Source organism: Mercenaria mercenaria, chromosome 14 (genome assembly GCF_021730395.1).
Source record: "Mercenaria mercenaria strain notata chromosome 14, MADL_Memer_1, whole genome shotgun sequence".
Lineage (NCBI taxonomy): Eukaryota > Metazoa > Mollusca > Bivalvia > Venerida > Veneridae > Mercenaria > Mercenaria mercenaria.
Window position 1 is genome coordinate 53,028,282 of NC_069374.1, and position 23,814 is coordinate 53,052,095.

The 23,814-nt window shown below is 32.1% G+C and overlaps 2 protein-coding genes across 2 annotated transcripts in view; one reads left to right on the forward strand and one right to left on the reverse strand.

Moving 5' to 3' along the window:
• Window positions 1–10,025, forward strand: part of LOC128548187 (uncharacterized) — a 41,877-nt gene extending 31,852 nt beyond the window's left edge. The window contains exon 6 of the mRNA XM_053522628.1: window positions 9,988–10,025. Within this exon, the coding sequence (XP_053378603.1) occupies window positions 9,988–10,025 (38 nt within the window). The remainder of the gene's footprint in view (window positions 1–9,987) is intronic.
• A 4,746-nt stretch (window positions 10,026–14,771) lies between these two features.
• On the reverse strand, window positions 14,772–17,602 carry LOC128548501 (uncharacterized). Its single transcript, XM_053523512.1, has 3 exons — window positions 17,166–17,602; window positions 16,870–16,941; window positions 14,772–15,922 (listed from the first exon to the last, which is right to left on the reverse strand). The coding sequence occupies exons 1-3, from the start codon at window positions 17,556–17,558 to the stop codon at window positions 15,521–15,523; spliced, it is 867 nt and encodes a 288-aa protein (XP_053379487.1). The 5' UTR covers window positions 17,559–17,602; the 3' UTR covers window positions 14,772–15,520.
• Between the last annotated feature and the right edge of the window lie 6,212 nt (window positions 17,603–23,814).

Here is a 23,814-nt window from a genome sequence, read left to right on the forward strand (position 1 = left end):
GACCCATGGTTTCGTTGTCCGACAGTAGTATTTTTCGTGATCCATAGTTTCGTTGTCCGACAGTAGTATTTTTCGTGATCCATGGTTTCGTTGTCCGACGGTAGTATTTCTCGTGATCCATGGTTTCGTTGTCCGACAGTAGTATTCGCGACCGCTGTTGACATCGCAGTTATGTACATCCGATGTATATATATCCATTTTATGCCAGAATAGCAATACACATTTGCAGTGTTTATTTTGAGTTTATAAAAGAAAAAAAATCCAAAACTCATTCTCCAACGAAAGGTTGGAGCAAAAAATACAGAAAGTTACTTTTTAATCATCAGTCTTTTCGTGCGAAAGGTTCAACTGATTGTAATTTAAAAGAAAAAAAAACTTCTAAACGGTTGGCTATCCAGAGATAACTGCATTAACTCCTAACACGATTTATTTCGAATATTTTGTTGTACGATTTATTTTGAATATTTTGTTGTACAGTATTCTCCGTGTTTAATCAAATTAACGTGATAAGGTGGACAACTCTTTTTACCTTATGAATCTACTTTCCTTTAACGTCTGAGGATTTACCTCCCTTAACAGAGGAAAAAGTCAGGCTTTTATCCGTAAATAAGACCACCGGAATTTATTAATGCTGTCGCAGACTCAGTCATATATATAATTTAGGCGAGGTCGCATGCCTATCTGAACTGATTTTACTGTACGTGTTGAAAAAATCAAATCGTATCAGTAATCAAGAAAATGAACGCGTTCAGCTTGGACAAGCATGGATGAGCCCTAGTTAGACAATTCTTACGTAAATCCCCAACCCTGACCCGTTGAAACGAGGTTTCGACGGTTGAATTGTATAACTATCCTCAGCTTGAAATAATGCAGTACTTTTGCGTAGAGTTTGATAGGTGTGTTTATATTCTATTAATAAATATACAGCGTTGATAGAATAATTGTCACAGTCTTCGCGTTTTCATTTTTTGTATACATACTCTGTGAACATTTCCGATATCATAATTACATTGTATTATGAAAAAGTTCATACTGATGAAGCTAATCCTTTCTAGACTTATATAGAATACTAACAAAAAGAATGGAAAAATGATTTTCTATTAATCATGCAATCACCATTATTTGAATATAATATTACTAGTAGTGTAGGAAATCAACCAGCATATCATACTTATTTTGGGGGTCAACTGGTCTTTGTCTGTAAACAGTAACTTTTATACACCAAAATGTTTGTCAGGGTCTGCAGAATACGAAACAAAATTTCATTTCAATCAAAATGGTCGAATAATCCAGAAATTCAAGATGGCGTCCAAGATGGCCGCCAAAATATGAGGAAAGCAGTCAAATATATACGTATTGTATCTGGTTATTTATTTGTCTAAATATTGTAAACCAGTTTGTTTTAAATCCGTGTAGGCCTATATCCAACATCACTTAACAATCATATCCATACATATCAAATATATTCAAGGACAAGGTCAATTTCAAGGTAAAGGGTCACCTTTATTTAAAAATATTATTAAAAGTGTGTAATATCTGCAATTTAATCCTCTTTTTTCGATTTTTCACCCTATAAAATCTTTTAATTGAAAGAAAAAAAAATCATATAAATATTTAACATCAATAATGCTGCCCACTGCTGGTAGGAGGATACAGATATGGTAAATTTGAAGTGGTATCCACCAACCTGCGAGGTCACGAAACTCAACATGTACTTTAAATAGATATGTTTACTTTATGTCACAGCCACAAACAACAGTTACTACAGTGCATTTACAAATTAAACTGAAATATGCCGAGGTTGTATGCTTAGAATATTTCTAAATACTAGTCATAAAACATACATTTAAGAGTTTGATTATTAGCTGGAAGGTTACACACCACTAAATATGTATTACGGGTACATGATGATTATTTTTACACGTGATTATTTTAGTTACCAAATTGACATAAAATAACTAAGAACTCATCTAATTACCATCATTCTTTTCATGTGTTAGTTACTCAGAAATATTGTTTAAATCATTTGTTATACACATCCATGTATACATCATTAAAACATTGATACATTTCATAAAGTGTATTTTAAGACATTAGACATAACATTAGTGACAGTATTTGATAAGAACACACAATAGTGAAAACAGTTTTTATAACTGACCTGGGAACATTATAGTTCTAAATAAACAATTTTACGTAAAATTATTAATACAAAATTTCTGTTTTGGAGTTTGGCCTTGTTACATGTGATAATAACCAGCAGAATAAAGTTAAAGACATTATCTGCATGTATTTTTGCTTGCACGGTTACTTCGTTCCTCTGTAGTAGTCATACAATAAACACAATGATGTAAAATGCATTTTGGAAGGTGATTTATCACAATCACATTCTCTATGTAACTGTGCAGAATTTAATCAGGAATGGACTGTCTCGCAACTATTTCATAATTACCCACTGTACAATATAGTCCAATGCGGAATAATTTACCACTTCTAAAGTCATCATCGTTACAGACCGAAACATTTGGCCTAATCTAACTCCACATTTGAAGCAGCCGTGAACTTTATCATAAACTTACAAGTTCTTATGCCCAGTAAAAAACAATAGTCCCTTATTAACTAATGAATAACTATCGGCTGCATGCCTTAAGTTTACATCTTTTTACTTTACAGAGGGTTTGAATAACTGTATATCACCAAAATGTATTATCATATTGACGATATGGCTAGCCGAATCAAATTCTAAATATAGTTGATTTTCTAATTATCAAAGCGCTTGTGCCATTTTTGGAACGGATTCTTTTCATAAATCACCTTCCATCAGTATTGTACTGTCAGTACTTTGATTTTGTTATTTACCAACATACGACGTAGTTTGATTAACAGCATTTTCTAAAAAGGACAACTTGCACCCGCCATTCTGTACATAATAATTGATTCTCCACTAAACATGCAAATTTGTGAAAATCCGACGTGTGTATTTGCTAATGAAATTTTAACAGTATGTTGAGCCATTCATATGTGTCTAACAATCGTACAATCGAAAAAATCAGATTAAAATATATGTTTGACACATCTGAGCAAATTACACAATGATCTTCATATGGACGATTTTGCCTTGTATGCCACTCAGATGCATACACTTGTGTTGAAATAACAACACTTTACCCTTATGTATAAATAATAAACTTAATTTTCATACATATTAGTTTCAAAAATGAAGTGGAAAGAATTCTATCTGGATAAAAAGGCTCTTGAATAAAATCTGACTGTTAAAGTTTTGTCCCTTGAAAATCAGACAGATTATAAGTTACTTAGGGGAAGCCAGAGAACCACATACATAAGCTGATATGCTTATTATGTTTTAAAATCAATAAGTTGATATATTTCACCATGCAATAATCAATATTTTTCGGCGTGCCGTATTAAGCACGATTTTATGACCTCGTATGACCTTATGCCGCCTGAATAATGTACCAATCGGATTGCTTGGTAAGGTATTCTCGGTATTTTCAACCATAATGAGAGATTTTGTATGAGTGGTGATGATTGGAGGAAAGGCTGAAAATGCTTCACTCTGAGTCATGTGTGACACTGAGTGAAATGACAATGCGTTCGTCATCTATAACCTCTATAAGTACAGCACCATCGGGTTGTATGCGTACCACTTGAACAGGTGTGCGTAACCATATATTCATCTGCTCATCCGGACATATTTCTGTTTTGTTAAGTTTTCTTTCCTTAAGTTTTGTTTTTACAAAAAGGTTATTTGTTTTATACAGTCATTAACTCTTACCCTGCATTACAGCAACAATTTCTAACCAGTGCAAATCATTACTAACCTGCAACAACATGTCCGATAAATTTTAGACTCTAAATTTTAAATTATTTTTTCCGGTGAAAACAGTACTGTACATATTCTGAATGATAGACAAATTTGATAATAAGCTGAAGTAGGGTAAGGGTTCATGTTGCTTCCAACAATTCCAGAAATAAAGTATAGAACGTATTTCAATATTGTTTGCTTACTGTTACCATCTTTTAAGCACCAAAGGCTCAAAGTGAGCTTTTGTGATTGTTTGGTGTCCGTTGTGTGTCCCTCCACAATTTCTAAACACAGTCTTCTTCAGAACTACTGTCCTCATTTATACAAAACTTCACAGAGGCCCCTTTCAACATTGCCAAAAGATTTAAAGTACAGGTTTCTGCCCATATATAACTTGTGCTTCAGTTACATCACGTAGTCCATCTTTTTTAAAGATATTTCTTGTTACCATTCAATTGCAAAAGCAACGATATTGTCTCATAGGCGAAATTATATGAATAATATTCTAAATCAAAATAGATACTTACTACACTTTCCAACCGAGTATCAGTTACCATTACAAGTTATTAGAAAGATTTACATACATTTAACATTCACACGTTTTCTACATCGCTAAATGTATTTGTTTTATAAATGTAACAATAAAAATGGATCATCAGATTTATGTTTGTCTTTTCACAACATATACGCTATATAGATAGATGCTTTAACGATCCTTTGGTTGACTTTTTCACATGCCTTAATAAAGTTGTGTGATTATTGTTCTATCAAAGTAGGAGAGGGATGCTGTGTGTTCTTTTGAAATCAATTTTTATGATTATTTTACTAAACACTGTCAGATTAAACTGAAATGAATTTGTATAACATTGTAAGTACATTTTTTTCTACATCTTCTTATGCTATAATCAAACAAGGGCTGTCAATTTTAGGGCCAAATGCTCCCCAAAGAATGCTACAGTTGTCTGCGAAAAATAAGCCAGAATAGTTAATGTATGAATCATTTTGTGACCTTGACCTGAAAAACCTTTGAGCTAAGGGTCTAGGTGTTGCGCATGACACATCGTCTCATTATGGTAAACATTTTTGCCATGTTATTTCTATAGCCCTTCAATAATTGCAGAGTTATGCACCGGACACGAAACAAACCATGTTAACCTTTGACCTCTATGTGTGGTCTTGAGGGTCTGGTACTTGTGCATTGCATGTTGTCTCATTATGTTTAACACTGATGTCAAATTATTTAAAAAATCCTAAGAGGATAGCAGAGTTACAACCGAACAAGAACTCGGATGGGCGGACAGTACGATTTTAATATGCTCACCATTTTGGGGTTGGGCATGAAAATAAATATTGCATTTACCCAATAATGATATGTTATTTTAATATGTCAATATTCAAACTTGCTTAACATAATTTGCAGTTACATTTAAGAACTGTGCCGACGTCATTTCGTCTATTGCCAACGTATCTATTATTCATTGTAACTTACCTATTCCATATTTAGTGATGTGTTTTGTGAAGTTTCCACTTTTCTCTATTTTACTGCAGGATACGGAAAGATATTCTTTTATATCTTTGTCTAGAAATAAAACCGTAACAGTAGGTAAATTTCTGATACAAGTTATATCTTCGAATCAGAAGCAAGGCCATATAAGGGGCTGTAACTGAAATGTACAAAACCATTCTTTGCGTCATGTATTATCATTTATATACAAATAAAAAAATAAACCAAGTCTAATTTCTAAATTTTCATCAAAGATGGCACATTTGAGGGTCAAATACATTGACCGTCCCATTATAAAAAGAAACAATTAAATGCCGCAAATCTTCAACAACAAATGGTTTAAAGGAGAAGTCATGAATAGTAGATATTAAAGTGAAATTTTCATCATTTTCTTCGCTGATGTGATCACCATGCATGGTGTGATGTAAAATAGCAAAACCTTGCTGATGACTTGTCGGTTTAATTAAATTATATTATTTATAATATTGCACCTCCACATTTATTGGCATACCACAAAGGACCATGCACTTGGATTAATTGAAGCTAAGTTAATTTTTATGCAAAAATAGACAACAGATACGTTACCGGCACTTGAAACATTAAAAATTACAGCATGTGTCCATTTTTTTCAACCTAAAACAACATTTAAATACTTATATTGAAGTATTTTTATAGTGTTAGCTATATTTCATTGTTCATGTTTTTTTTAATAATTTCCATACCTTTCTAAATTATCATTATTGTTTGAATAAATACGTTACCATGTTATGACTACAAATAGAGATTCGGAGACATATTAAATGTTTTGTTTAGCTTGAAAAAATGTCAGAATCTGGACATGACACGTCAGTTGTATCATCATGCTTATGGAAAATCTCAAATATAGACATGTTATCACTAAGCTAAGGCTGTCATCACATTGTCTGGAAATAGAGTGTGGTAGGCACGGAGGCATGAGCGATTATGTGCACTGTGTCATTTGCGAACAATAGAAGATGAGTATCATTTTACGTTAGAATGTCCGGTGTATATATGACATGAGAACTCTGTTCATACCTCAAAGATATAGAACTAGGCCAAATATGGTTAAATTCATAGAATTACTGTCATCTTGTAACATTGAACTATTATACAGACTTCCCAAATATTTGTTAAAGCGTTTGAGAAAAAAAATCACTCCAAATTGAATTCTTTATTATTGATTGAATATGTTAATCATTTACGACCATTTCATGTTGCTAAGTATATTATTATTTTCAGAATGTATCATGATAATGTATATGTATAAGTAGTGAGTACTATGTTGGTGCCAAAACAGTTTGACCTCATTTTAACCCTAACCCTTGATCCAAACTGACCAATGCTGACCCAGTGCCCTTGGTACTGTGAAAACCTTCCGTTTGACCAATTAAAAAAAAACACAGGTTGTGACAAACTACTGTAAAAACCTCTGGTTTTGATGGACGTGAGTCCCTGGGAGCTGGCAGCTCACACAAAGTTAAAAAAAACCGCAGGTTTTCTAACGAGAGCTTTACGTCCGGACTGAAAAACAATTTACAAAATAGTTTTAGCCTCCAGTTTTAAGTCAATATTGACTTCAGTCGTTAATAATTTAATAATGTTTACCTGTATCCATAGAGTGGTAAAACGTTACTGTTTACTGATCAATATTGGTTTTACAATAAACTATTTACATTTCTTTACTAGCTGGCATTTCAACAAACATTGTTGTGAAGCAACGTGTAAACAAATATAACGTATTTTACATCAACCTAACTGATTAATAACACTAGAACATTTGTTGCTAGTATTTTTGTTTTTGTTTTTGTTGGGTTTAAAGGCCTAGATTCACTACTATATAAGTGTCCCCCCCCCCCTCCCAAATCCAATATACAACTCCCATCTTATCTGCTGCTTATCAGCGATTATCTAATAGCAACTGATTAGCGGGCAATTAGCACAGCAGGGACCCCAACTAGACCATGAAGATGTGTGCAGTGGAGTTGAAAGAAATTAATTTTTCTTCATTAAATGTGGAATGATAATAATAATAATTATTATTTTGATATTATGTAGATGATAATAACTATAACTTTAATGTTATAATAATGATAATAATAATAATAATAGAAATAATCATAATTATTATTATTATTATTATCATCATTATTATTATTATTATATTATCATTAGTATATTATTATTATTATATTACATATAGAATGACAAAAGATACAGTAATAATATTGAAAATAAAAATGATGATAAAACAAGTATAGCGAAAACTTCCTGAGTTCTTTGTGCTGACAAACAATATTTTTCGATTTGGAAATTGATTTTCATGTATTCAGGTAATCAACATTATTTGAATATAAAATTATTGTGTTCCATCTATACTCAATTTTTTTTTCAGTATGTTGCCAAAAGGGACTTTTTTCTTTGTAACTTTGAAATTCGCATTCTGTTTTAAATTTAGACAAAAAAGCTTTAAATGAGTGAAAGTCACTTTTTTTTTTAGAAATATCACAATTCTCCAGACAGAATTTGAAAAAATAAAAACTTGGATGTTTCTTTATGGAAGTTTCTCATGATCTCATTATTGTGAAAATAAGTTTATGATTATTTTATTATTGTGTTTGATCAAAAATATTTTTCTTTACATAGAAATGCCAAAAAAAAAGTATTAACTTTAAAAGTTATCAACTATTCATCAATTTAAAATAAATTACATCGTTTCCCCTTCCCACTAATAGATACACTTGTAAGGTAGACTGACTCTCCAATAAACAATGACCCTTGTTTATTGGAGCCATACTGCGATGGTCATTAGCCCCCAACTGTGCTGGTGAAGACAAAAATCCCTTGGCCCACTGCCAAAATCTAGGCCTTTAACGTCGCACCGACACAATTATAGGTCATATGGCGACTTTCAGCTTTTGATGGTGGAGGAAGACCCCAGGTGCCCCTCCGTGCATTATTTCATCACGAGCGGGCACCTGGGTAGAACCACCGACCTTCCGTAAGCCAGCTGGATGGCTTCCTCACATGAAGAATTCGACGCCCCGAGTATGTCTCGAACCCACATCGATGAGGGGCAAGGGATTTGAAGTCAGCGACCTTAACCACTCGGCCACAGAGACCCCTTAACTCTATGTAATTGGTCTTTTTATTCCTTAAATAATTCTCTACCAGAATATACAAAAAGTAAAAAAGCTTCTAACACCATTTTTACGTCTTTGGTATGACGCGACCGGGCATCGAACCTATAACCGGTTCCGCTAGTGTGTGACTTTCTACGGGTTTTGCAAAATGCTTATTTTTGTAACATAGCATATATTGCACAAACCTATGCGCAAGGGAAAATCTGATACACATTTTGTCTATTCGTCATTAAAATCGCTGTATGATGTCTTGAATGCTTAAGTACCTCAATACAGATCAAGTATATAAAAAACTTTAAAGCGCTAAACAGTTTTGTTCGGATATTTTTTTTTCTATTTTTGCGCGGCTTAGATTATTTCTCGAGTCATATATAACATCAAAGATCAAGATACTATGATGATAACTAATATCGTATTTCATAAACGAAAGAAACTTACTTATTTAATGAATAGATATGTTCTGTAATTTAAGTAATATTTGTATTTTTCTAAATAGAAAAAATATATGGCACACGATGACCGATATGTAATATTAGAAATATATTTCATACATTTTCATTCATTAAAACAAGGATGTAAAAAACTCCTTCTTGCCGCTGAAAATCGACCAGCATTTATCCCAGTAATGGTGAAACAATCTATGTAGCAAGATTCTGTTCTTGCTGATTTAAATGTGCCAACACAAGAAATCTAAAATCTTGTCTTTTCCTGCCAGTATTGTATTTCATAATCACTAAAATTATCAAACATCCTTTAATTTATTTGAAAAAATAAATAAATTGCCATGGCAAAATCTTGCCATGGCAAACTCACCATGGTAAAATCTTGCCATGGCAAAGTTGCCATGGCAGAATCTTGCCATGGCAGAAACTTGCCATGGCAGAATCTTGCCATGGCAAAGTTGCCATGGCCAGTTTTTGCCATGGCAAAATAAAAAAAACTGAGTTATCGATACGAAACAACATATTTCTACCAATACATTCGTTTGGAAATAGTTAAAATAACTTTTTAAGAAAAATGAAAAATAATTGCCATGGCAAAATCACGAATTTTCTTGCCATGGCAAAATTATTTTGCCATGGCAAAACCACTTTTTCCATGGCAAATGTAATTTTCTCGTACTGATTTACAAAAAACTAGTAATGATATCATATCAAAACATACTAATTTTAAAATAGGCGGGTTAATGTAACAATTTAAGGCAATTTTCATTTTTGTAAAGCGCGTATAAATATGGGCTGAATTTGCCAAATACCGGTGTGGCAAAAAGAAACCGGCGGCTATTTAGTATAAAAGCCACATAGAAGTAAATAACTTTATACTGCTAACTTATACATACAACGACAGAACGGAAAGAAGGAGAATTTAAACGACTAAAAAGTTTTATTTTTCGTTCTTTTCACTAACTTCAAAAATATTATTTTGTGTTTTTACAGATAAATTTTACTTTTTACCTGCTTGTGCTGATGTGATTTTTTAAATTGTTTTTATTTCAGGGACAACATTACAGCAACAGAACTTTTGGGAGATTTAATAAATTTGACTGCCTTTTTGTAATACAAAATATTACTCCAAAGTAGCGGATACAATTTAACCTCGCACTAAGCGACATACAAGAAGTGATTTGGCGAAAAAAAATTAAAAGAAGAAATTACAAAACCATTCCAACTAGGAGAAGTTATATAAAATTTCAGTGTAGATACTTTAAACGAGGAGAAATGTGCCAAAAGTATTCAATATGTAGACCAACAAATATGCAGGAACAAACGACATATAGTGTTTGTATATATAACATTGGATTTATAATTAAAACATTAAAATTAACTTGCCCAAAGGATTGTGCTATAGGACTTTATCTTCATGACAAATGTATACCTTACACAGATTCATATTGTTGACACCTTGTTCTAGTTTATGATTTAATTGAAAAACATCAAAATTTACTAAAATGTAGTATAAATACTGGAGCTTTAATCTAAAAAGAAAACTGATTGAGGAAATATGTATAGAACTGAATTGGAATCTGTTTTAAGTACGTCACTTCCGTGTACAATGTTCACGTTTACTTTTAGCATTTAATTTAGTGGAATTTCTATGTATTACATCACTTCCGTGTACAATGTTCACGTTTATTTTTAGTAACGTTTACAGTGTAAACGCTTATTTTTAGATTTAAATGTTTTAAACACGTCACTTTCGTGTACAATGTTCACGTTTATTTATAGTAACGTTTACAGTATAAACGCTTATTTTTAGATTTTAAATTTCGTGTACAATGTTCACGTTTATTTATAGTAACGTTTACAATGTAAACGCTTATTTTTAAATTACTTGTTGTATTGAGATGTGAAATAGGAAAAAATATTTGCTCATTTGCTCTTTGATTGTTAACTTTTAGTATTTTATACAATAAATCATAAATGTTTATACCATCTTGTAACATTTTTATGAATAATAAACAATAATAACCACACAATACACTTTTTTGTCTTGATATTGTATGCTGCTATACTTTACTCCAGGTATATATTTGCTTACTTCTTTTGGCGGTGGTAAACCGAATGGGTCAAAATATATTTCATTTACATAACATACCCAATGTGTTCCAGGTCCTACAGAGTCATCCAAATTTATAATTCTACACTTGCTTTTTATTGATATTTTTGGTAAATTATTGCTACTAAACACGCCCCTAAAGCTTTTAATTTTTAATTGTTTACCCATTGTTCAATTTCAAAGTTAGAAATAGGTTTGTTTTACAATAGGAATTCGTCTGTAAGGTATCCGTTGATAATCAATCTGTATACCCTGGCCTTGTCAGTTGCTTGCAACACCCTTACCACTTAAAAAAAGGATGTAATCAAAGGTATTCCGAGACTAGCAGCCAGCATACATAAAAACCCACCGTCTTGTTTTTGTTTTTGTGTTAATTTAATTACACCAGTTCCCCTTAATTGTTTTCTTTGATTAGGTGTAAGATATGGTGATATCATATTTCTTTTATCATAAGCTACCAAAATCATACCATTTCCAAGTATTTTTCTAACACTAGTACTGGAAAGACCGTACAAAGCACCAACGCCGAACGGTCCTAATATTTTTGGAGCTATATTTGCAGCTATCGAAAGTACTGTTCGGCCTAACAGACCAGCCAAAGCTCACAAGAATCCTCAATTTTGACCTTGACTGGACATCTGTTTTTCTTTTGAAATTGTAATTTCTAATCCCTTCTTATTCCTAATAGACTTTTCAATTTGATTAATATGTGTTTTTGTTAAAAATAAAGGAAAGTTTCCACGCAATTGTTCATATTTTAATCTAAAAGTATATGGAATTTTGTTATTGCAAGCTCTTGCCAATTTTTTTTTCTGTCCATCTGTTAAATTTACATTATATACAATATAGTTTGATGCCACTATATATTTTATATATATTTTATTTACACAATAACAAGTTCATTTCCAATAGTATTTATGTCAAATGTTTCTCCATACAATACAATTGCGTAAACACGGATATTAGCTGCTGACCGAACATTTAATTTAGCTGTAATTTAATTTTAATGTAATATGCTTAGGATCTTCTGTAATTCCTTCCTTTTTAAATTCTAAGTTAAAATGAACAAATCCAAACAAACTTTGAAAATTGAATGTATTTAGGAGACTTCCTGTAGTTTTATTATTTTGTTTATGACACTAAATCTCACATAATCATGCTTTTGGCGGTAACTTATAAAAGAAACAAAAAACATATCATTTGACAATTTTTCTTCATATGAAGAAAATGTTGGTTTTCAAACTACAAAGGTCTTTTTTCGCTTCTCATACAAGCTTAGGTAAATTCCACGTTGTCTATTGGCCTGTCCCCTGACCAAACTCCAACACAGTGTTACTTTCACTTATCGGTACAGTACACACTACCACCAGTTATAATTTTTACTATTTTAACTTTGTTGTACAAAGTATTTATCTCAGAAGTTAAATATAGTTTTTGCTTGTTAAACGATCAAAATCTAAGATATAATGCAGTAGTACTAAAATTACTTCATTTTTCTTGCGTTATGAGAACTTCTGCTGAAAATGTAAACAACGAAATCAGTTGACGGTATTTTGAGTACAGTTAGAGAATTTTAATGAATACTGCAAAGTATATAATATACATAAAATATTTTCCTTATGTTCTCAAAGGTTTTGACAATTTGCCTGAAGATTATGGCAATCATTTGAATTTTCAGTCGTAGCCATTAGGATCAAATGGTTGAACCGTCATCATGTGATATACTTGGAGTCAGGGATGATTGTTTAACAATATTCTTTCGCGAAGTTTGTTTAATGACTTGTTTGGTTAAATTTCATAAATGATTATTTTTCACCTGTTTTCTTTTTTAGTCTGTCAATTATTTTTGTAGGAAAATGATTTAAGATAATTAGATTTTCCACATGTAGCTAGTTTTTTGTGCTATTTAACTGTTTGAATTTGCTTGTATTTGCTTTAATCTTATTTTATGTTGCTATAGCTTATGCTTCTTTCTGTCATCTTGCAGGACACCCTGCATTCTTAATTCCTATAACAATACATAAAGAACAAACAACAACAAAGAACCCAATTTACTTTACTTTATTTCTGACAGTCCAAAGATTTATATGATCTATGAGAAGCTTCACTCACACCTGTAATGTGAGGAAAATACTCAATGACATAAAATTTAGCAAGGACCAACTTTGACATTTTTGTGTGTAATTTGAAATACCCAAATGTGTCTTTAAGGAATCCGAACTATTGATAGATATAAATACATAACGGAAAAGTCAAAACCAAAAGGTACTTAAGTTTGCGGAAGTTCCGGATTTGCAAACCAAATACAAATGTCTGTTTCCAAAAGAAAATAGTCCAATGCACCAAAGAACATCCCATTTAATTATTATAGTCAAGACTACACACGGCGATAAATCATACATAAAATACATATGGTTAAATGCTGCTAGCTGAAGGTCAACTTGGACACCTTTCACATGTTGTTTCAAAAATACAGTAGCTTCAGTCAAAACTTATAGTGGAATATTCAGAACGTAAGTTAAAATATTGAATCACGTAAGCTTAATAAATTTTGAGACAATTATATGGTTAATTTTTGCGAGTTTATTTCTGTTAAGATAAGTATCATAACAGGAACAATTGCACCAAGAACTGCCACCAGCTATGTTACTTTTTTTTCCAAACATTAAAAGGATAGGCCAAATTAAAGTTTTAGTACAATTAAATGGCAAACACGAAATGGTTTGTGTAAGCAGTTTTTGAACAATCAAGATATTCTCTACTATTCGCTTTTTAGATAACTATCAACAAGAATCATATCTAGTTTCGAAAGAAATATGCCACCATACCAAATTTAGACGTTTAGCTTATTTCAAAACATACATGCACGTGAGCATGTTATCTCATGAATCTGTTCGAAGTCAAAAATCGAATTTTTCGTCAGAATCACTGTAAATTATGAGTCAGCAATTATTACGATATGCAAACAAAGTTTTACCATTTAGGAATCTATTTTGTAACTTATATTCTTTTCACATTGTATGGTGTACTTAAAGATTATTCAGAACAAAACAACATTACTTATGTTACGATCTGTACAACATAAGCATTAAATAACCAAGTAAGTGTTTAAATATGTATACGCACCAGGTAGGCAATTAATTACAAACTACAGTTATAGAAGATACATGTATTCCCAGCAGTGAATTTCTCAGTTCTTTTACTGATATTGCTGAGACAAGAAAACGTAAACATTGTTAAGTATTAAATGTGCACGGAAATATACTGAAGTACTGTTACTAAATGAACACGGTGTATTATAGCTATGTTGATAGTAGTATCCTGAGTAGGCACGACATGACAGCAAGGATTACAATTTTTGAAATGATACTGAAGTATTGAACACTTGCTGCTGATTCTTGTGTATTGAACTTTTATTCTGTAATAAGACCGGCAAAACCTAATTACACATTTTCTCAGATATGCTTTATGTGCACGTGCTATTGTAATATACATTAACTAAAGAGAGTCTCGTCCGTCAAGAGTGGCCACCAAGGTACGATGGAAAACTAATTATAGGTACACCAATATTTTCATTACTCTGTACTGAATAGCAAAAAAAAAAAAAGAAAAGAAAAAAAAAGAAAGAAAGAAAACCAAGACCTATAACTTGGGGTTTTTGTAATGAACCCCCCCCCCCCCCCCCCACCCCCTGAAATTTATGAATTTGACTTGTTTTCTTCGTACCAATTACACGTGAAGAACTTCGCGTAGTAAATTAAAAATCAATTAATCATACAGTCAGTGGTCACACAATAGCCGTTTTGTACGCAATTCATGTGCGCTCGTAATTAACGATATACTTTGTGGACTTTTCTTTTCATTGGAAACATTGATGATTGACTCACTCGAAAAACAGCATAAAATATAAAAAATTGTTAGTTGCATGGCACGACTGAATCAATTCAGCGCGAGCGCGCAATTGGGATGTTACAATGCAACTGTCGTGCAGAAGATATAGCCAGAATTTTGTGCAAACTGACTGTACTGACGTCACGGTTGATTTTTTTTAAAAATTTAACACGTGAAGTTCTTCAAGTGTAATGTGGTATGAAGAAAACAAGTCAAATTTAAAAATTTAAGGTTTTTATTAAAATACCCTAGTTATAATTCTGGATAGTTTCTTTTGTTGTTCAGTATATATGCAAGAATTTCAGAAACAAGAAATTTACAACCATAGTAGGATTACTACAGTAACTGTTACTTTAGTAATGCTTTACAATTTATAGGGCGTTTCAGTAGCCAAATTTCCACAATCTCATTTGAACAAGCAGGTATACTTTATTCTAATAGACTCTATTAAGTGCAACCTCTATAGGTCAACACTCTATGGGAGATACAAATATTGGCTGTAATGCAGAGGTTGTTGTTCTGGATAGTATATTTCAACATAGAGAAATTTCGATGATGTTGTTATAAGAGGGGTTTTTTTTGCTAAAGAGAGGGCCGCTTTGGAGAGGTTGTACTATATGTAAGTGAATGGCTGGTCTTACCTTTCTGTTTTTGTGTTGATTCCTTGTTCTTGGTTATTTGTTTTTCAAGTTTAGCTATCTTGTTTTGTGTACCCCTTATAAGTTCTGCATGTTCTGACGTGCGCTTCTCTATCTTCTGCATACTAGTGTGTTGTTGCTTCACATCCTCCTTTATGGCTTGAGCATCTACTTTCACTTGTATTAAATCGACCTCTACACCCTTTTCAAGTTTTCTCCACTCATCCACTTCTTTTTGTATCCTTTCCTCTGCTTCTGGATCTAGTGGACTTTGTTTAATATCATCAATTGTCTGCTGTAAGTTTGGAACCGGATTTATCACCGAATTGTTAAGCCTCAAAAGAATCTGCGAGTAAAAAATGGAATATAATATTCTTTTATTTTCTACTGACTATTTCAAAACGTGAGCAGTTTCTTGACTAAACAAATAGACGATCATTAGACAATCAGGGCACGGGATTTTCAGTTACGGCTTACTCGCTTTAAAATTTTAAGCCGGAGTGTTCATTTACTTTGAAAAGATGATATCTTATCTATTTGTTAATAACTTTTTCAAATGAAACACTTAATAATACCTAAGAAATATTGGAAGGATAAATTGCAGCAAAGAGAAAGAATTTCACACTCGGTTTATTGAGTCTGTTTATAAGAGTTAAATAACCACTCATGCCTGCTAGCAACGGCTTACGTGGGTTTCGGTAATACATAAAGAATGACTTTGTGATCCCAAGGACCAGACGTTACAATAACTCTAAGTCCATGTACTCGAAAAATTCGTATGACCTTAAACGGCAGTTGAAGACTGAACAATCTATAAGAAGATTATGTGGAACAAAGCATTGCAAACCCTGTCTGACTAGGTCTGGTTCCCGATCCGATCCACAAATAGTGTTATGTGAATATATCAAATATTGATGCCTGGTAACTACATATGATTTTGGTTTCGTTTGAAAGGAAATATATTTACATGACATTTTATTTTATTTTATAGTTTTCAATGATACATACTTCAACAGAAATCCAGTTATTACTTTGTAAGAATTCTCATGTCGCACTCAAAACATGACTGTAGTGGATTCATACATATCATCTATTTTCATCTTTTATACCATATCTTGTTCAGCAGATACAACTATTTCAAATAATACCAAATAGTTTTTTCTTTCTTTCTTTTTTGCTGCTGAGCATACTTGCAAGGGATATAACCCCTTAAACATCGATATATAGCTGTCAGTGAGAATCTGGGCGATATTACTATATTTAGATGTAATATATTGAAGCTTATTTTATCACCTGTTCTATCTCGGTCCACTTAAAACGGAAATCTGTCAATTTTATTCCTGTTGTCGTCGAGATATGACTGATCTGAAAATAAAAGGTAACGTAGAAAGAAATTATTAGAGTCATTTACTCGGTGTTGAAAGAAACATACTGATTTTTAAGGAAGTGCTACGAAATGTTTATTTGAAAAACTTAAAATTTTCCGCAGCGCCCTTTGGATGGCTTTACAAAGTGTTGTTAATATAAATAATGTAATGTAAATCTTAATTTTTTTTGGCTGATAATTACGAGCTGAATGTAGTAATCACCTCATTCCTGTACAATTTGAGTCTGTAGGTATCAGCCTCCACTGATACGTCTGATGCATTCGGAATAACATTCCACTTGAATTTTGGATTGAAACCACAACATTTGAGATTCCTAAGAAGGCATATTATAAGCGTAATGTCAAAGTCTACTGTGGATGGAAGTTTTCCTCCTGGCGGCGGATACAGTTGATCAAATTGGACTTGAGTTATTACATTTTTTCTTTTCAGGTCTGTAATTGTCGTCTTTTCTTGACTCAGACATGTGCTCAAAGAGATGTTCTGAACGTTGAGCTTCTGGTCTAGTATATTGCGTAATACTAGAAGTCCTCCATCTATTATAAGCACTTGTAGACGGAAAAGGTAAACTCGATTTTGAGTGTTTGCAGTTGCCATTTTCCCTCCACCTATTTCATATTAGATGAAGCAATATCAATTCCACATATCTGTAAATAAAATTTGCTTTTTTTGTAATATTTGCAAGTGACTCATCAATTACTTCATTTTTATACACTAGAAGATAAATTTAATAAGAACGGATATGTTCGAAACCTTACATCTGATCATTTTAATTAATATTTGTTCAATAATAGATTAAAAGACTCTTTAAAATTTTCTTTTCTTATTCCCTTTGCCAAACCAAGGATATTTTAGTTTAGAAAAAGTATATATTTCAAAATGATATGAATATAAGACCTATTGTATTATCTTTGTGTAAAATTTGCTTTTGCAACTACATGTTTAGTTTACAATTATTACAGATATTAGTTTTCTTATCGTGCACAGTACAATTATTCACTAAATCTTAATTTGATGCTTTGTGGTTCATGCTAGTTAATTTTAACTGTAATATGTCTATAATGTGATATGTATATACCTCTTTTATAGTTGAGCTACATTAGTAATGCAATTAATTTTTTAAACCATGTTTGTTGCAATCTTACAAGATTAAATGTTGTAAAAGTATGTTTTAACGAGAGGCTGGTATTAATCAGTTTACAACAGATCTGATCTATTATAATGCTTGAGATTTAAACCGTTTTTACCAGATACACATTAGTGGGCCTATCAGATTTTAGATAACTGAATCGTTTTATGGTTGTTTTTAGGCCAGTGAAAGGCCCACGTTAATGCCCGATTCTTGGTTTTTGCACATAGTTTTTACTCGACTCTTCGAAGAAAATGTAGAGCTATTGCACTCACCAGTGTTGGCATACTTGTTGGCGCTGCCGTTGGCTAAAGATTTTGATAAATATCTCTGTTACTATCATAACTATTGACTTAGAACTTACAATTATATAGTTATTATCTATCACAGTCTGCACCAGGAGAGACAATCCTCATAGTTATGATTTGGATTTTGAAAGATTTATGCCCCTTTTTATTTGTTTTATAAAGTCAAAGTCAGTTGCGCTTTGCTGAACATTCAGGGTCTAGTGACAAAGCATTCAAATAAACTGATACATTGTATCTCCTGAATTAATCTCTATTTTAAAGACACTGATTCTGGTATGCAAAGTATCTGGACTATAGTTTGCCTATTGGCGGTAAGGGCCAATATACGAGACCGGACCATTGATAGACTTGCTTCTGTTTGTCATAATAAGCTACTGTATAGCTACTGTGCAGTACATATATAAAAAATGCATCTGTTATTTTTCACCTTTATAGCAAATAAGTTCTCACCTTTATATCCAGTTTAGAAACCCTGATTAAATCAGTGCTAAACACTTAAAGTGATAAGATTCAACAGTATTTTTAATTTTCAATAAAGTTTTATTACAATTATTTATCATTATTCTCTGATTTTTTTTTTATGAAAAAAAATAATAAAAGAAAATGCATTCAGCCATATAATGAATAATTCATGTCAAATAAATAATGTGCATTTGAACAATGATATCTGTTTATTGCTGGATTATATGTCCATATTTCTTTTTATTATTCATTAAAAACACAACTGAACGCTTCTTTAATTTCGAATGAAATCTAGCAATATTCATTTTTTTTGGTTTTATTCTATTGCTAAGATATAAAGTTCATAATAATGGAATAAGAAATACTTTTCGTTTCTTTCATTGAGTATTAAATAATTGTTTTATTTTTTATTAAATAAAGCTGAGAGTTTTCCAAAGGATGGGAATAATAATGCCTAGATGTAAAAGTTATAATTGGTTAGGACGTTACTCAACATGACTGAGCAATTACAGGTAGTATATTATCAACAGAAATAATTGTGTGTATATTCTGAAAAAACCTGCATTTCACTCAATAATAGGCAAAACACTGGAAATAACAAATTACCTTTACATTACAATTTATGATCCTCTGATATGGACTATATGTCAAGTCTACAGGAGTTTTATGGACCCTTATCAGACTGGACCAGACATGATCCTGTTTATTGGGGATTAAGATGTCTGGCATTTAAGGGGGTGGGGTGCCATTTATACAGGAGATTTTTCTTTGCCTTTAATGAATATGACATTTTACTTTTAACAGAAACTTGACCAAATGATTATTCAGATGTGCGTGTTAATAATTTTGAGGCATTTTTTTTAACAGGTCTGAATATAAAATATTTAGAAGGTCGTCCAGTGGTGTTACTTTGTATATTGGCAATAATTTTGTGGATAATATTAAGTTCGACTGGTTTAGTCAAGATAAAATTATATGTATCAAAATTAACGTCGAAAAGCTTGGTTTGAAAAATGACTTATATATCTGCCTGTGTTACGTTATTCCTGATAACATTACTCGGCAAGCTTTTTATAGATTCTCATACCTTTGATAGATTATCAGAAATATTTTGCTGAGTTAAATTTTAAATACGATTATGGCCTCAGTTTTCTATTGCACATGAATGCACATACTTCAGATTGTCCTGACTTTGTTGTTGATGATAGTATAATAACCCAGATGTTTTACCTGAAGACTATTGTATTGATATACCTATGCGCCGTTATTAAGAAAATGCAGGTCGATTAAATAATAACGGTAGACTTTCATTAGGCTTATGTAAACAGTCTTCTATGGGCATTATCAACGGTCGCAAAAGCATCGACTTTGGAATAGGTAGACATTTTTCGGTAGTAATAGTTCAAGCCTTGTTGATTATGTTATTTGTACGCAAAACTTCTTTCAACATATTGAGTATTTCAATGTTTTAGATCCAAATAATCTTTTCTGATCATTGCATTGATGATTTTACGATGACTTTTAATGTCTCTCATATGAGCAAATGCAACGATGGTAATGATGTATGTGATACAGTTTCTTCTAGATATGTATGGAACGCCGATTATGCAAGAATTTTTATAGATAAACTACATTCATAAGGTACTCTTGAAAAGTTAGAGATATTTAATACAAATGTTAGTAATGCTGTTAGTGACATAGATATTGATAACTGTGTTAATGAATTGTCTGTTATATTTGATAAGATGATCCGATGAATTCAAACGTAAAAATAAAATATACAGGATTCTGTGAATATGACTGCTAAAACTTGAGCTGTAAATGGTACTAACAGGCATGAGAAGAAAAAGGGATTTTTTTCATCATGCTTTGAACATTGTTAGAAATGACAAAAGTGATAAAAGTAAGGCTCATATGGTAAGTGCACGCTCAAACTATAAAACATGTTTACGAGAAGCTAGGCTCAATTGTTATACACATGAAACCGGCAAATTGTTAAGAGCTTAACACATAAAGGCAAAATTATATTGGAAATTATTGAAACAGTCGGCCGGTGTTAAAGAAACTAGTATTCCTATGGATAGTTTTGAAAGTTATTTTAGAGGAAGATATATTGCATTTTATAGATAGATATGAGAGAGATAAATTTAATATAATGTTTGAAGGACTGAATTTCACTGCGAACAATATGTGCATATACGGGAGTATACGGTCCCGTATATGTCTAATATACGAATATCATATAAAAGGTATCTTTCCTGAAAGTATGATCAAAACCTACGCCTTAAACATACTTTTGAACCTTGACAATTCCTAACTTTGAATACTGACATAAACTGTTGAAATGTATTTATGCTAAGTATGAATGAACGGATCCGTGTGAGAAAAACATGAATGTTCAATTAGAGAACACGGGATTCCCGTATATGGAATGTTCCATGTACGGGAAAAATGTTTCCGTATACACCCGTATATTAGGAGTATACGGACTGCGTACACTCCCGTATACGGAACCATTTTCCGCAGTGTTTGCCATTTAGCGAGGAAGAAATAAATAAATCCATGAAGCAAATTAATAATGATAAAAGCGAAGGACCTGATATGTATATAAATGAATTGTTCAAATATGGAAAAGACGTTGTAGTTAGATGTATTCTTACTCTATTTAACAAAAGTTATAATTCCTAAAATTTGGTCAGAAGGTTTTATTGTACCTTTACACAAGAAAGGTAGCTTGAATGACGTAATTAATTTTAGAGGTATTACCCCTTTGAGTGTTCCTGGGAACCTTCTTAAAAGAACCCTAAACAATCGATTATGTGCATGGGCGGAAGATTATAGTGTCTACATTGAAGCTCAGGCTGGATTTAGATCTAAATAGCACGGATGATAATGTTTTTGTACATATTTATATAGGTTTACACATATATCTGTTAAACATATACTAGACCTATTTGACAAACTTATTTTACCCATTTGTAATTACGGTAGTGAAGTATTGGGCTTTCATAATGGGAAAACTTCCGACACAGTTGTCTTACAATAAAAGATTGTTAAGGGTCAAGAATGGCACACAAAATGATTTTGTTTATGGGGAATTAGGCAGACTTCCATTACAAAATATAAGATTTCTAAACATAATAATGTATTGGCTTAAGATATTGATTGCATGTTCATGAAAACAAATATATTAAGAAGGAATATAACATGATGTTTGAAGATATTATCTTGTATCCAAACACGAAAAAAATGGCGTTCTTTTTTAAGAGATTTATTGATATCTTTGGGCTTTCATGATAAATGGTTTATTCAGTCCATTGACGATGAAAAAAATGTTTTTGAATTTAACAAAACAGAAAATTACCGATCAATTTATTTTACATTGGCAAGCTCGTTTAAATGAATCTTCACGAGCTAGCTCTGCGTTACAGAAATATTGCTGTGTTTAAATTTCAACCACATCTAGATATCTTAAATGTATCAAACATCGTATGAATTTTTCACGTCTTCGATTATCTTCGCAAAGACTTTGCATTGAAACTGGTAGGTGGAACCAACCAAAAAGTACTTCGGTCAATGAACGAAAAGGTATAATCTGTAACTGTTTGGAAGATGAATATCACTTTGTTACTGAATGTGTTTCATATAATGATCTTAGAAAAAGTTTATCCCAGGTGTATTTTGGAAAAGACCTAGTGTGTATAAATGTGCACAACTTATAAACTCAAAAGATGCCAAAGTCGTAAAAATCTCGCATGTTACATGGAAAAAGCTTTTCAAATAAGAGGTAGTTTACTGCATTTACCACAGTGAATACATGCAGATGATATTTCTATCATACAAATATTTCAAAAATATGATTCCTATCTTTGTTTTGTTGGGTATTTATTTATAGAATTGAGTATCTAGGTCGTGTTATGATGCATTGCTACTTCATCTAAACTGATTTGCCATCTGTCAACCTTGTCATTTCGTTTTTGGACAAGATGGGCGGAACGATGGCGCAGATCTTGTTTGAATTTATTCATGTATGAAATTACGTTAAACTTCGATTTTTTTTAGCTCACCTGATGCTCAGTGAGTTTTCGCTCAATGTCCGGCGTCTGTCTGTCCGTCGTCTGTCGTCTGTCAATATTTATCTTGTGTATGCGGTAGAGGCTGTATTTTTCAACTGATCTTCATGAAATTTTGTCAGACTGATTACCTTGATAAAATCTAGGCCGATTTTGAAAATGGGTTATCTGGGGTCAAAAACTAGGTCAATACGTCAAATCAAATAAAAACCTTGTGTATGCGATAGAGGCTGTATTTTTCAATTAATCTTCATGAATTTCGGTCAGAAGAATTATCTTGATAAAATCTAATTCAGCTTTGAATATGGATTATCTGGGGTCTAAAACTAGGTCACTAGGTCAAATCAAAGGAAAAGCTTGTATATGCGATAGAGGCTGTATTTTTCAATTGACCTTTCTGAAATTGAGTCAAAATGATAATCTTAATAAAATATAAGCTGAAGTTGAAAATGGATTATCTGAGATCAAAAATTAGGTCACTAGGTCAAATCAAAGAAAAACATTGTGTATGCAATAGAAGCTACATTTTCCAATTGATCTTTCTGAAATTAAGTCAGAGTAATTTCCTTGATGAGATCTAGGTCAGATTTGAATATGGGTCATCTAGGGACAAAAAGTAGGTCACTAGGGCAAATCAAAGAAAAACATTGTGTATGCGATGGAGACTGTATTTTTCAATTGATCTTCATGAAATTTTGTCAGAATGGTTGCCCTGATAAAATCTACATTAAGTTGGATAAAAAGTAGGTCACTAGGTCAAATAAAAGAAAACCCTTCTGTATGCAATGAGGCTGTAATTTTCAATTGATCTTCATGAAATTTGGTCAGAATGATTGCTTTGATGAAATCTAGGTGAAGTTCGAATATGGATCATCTGGGTC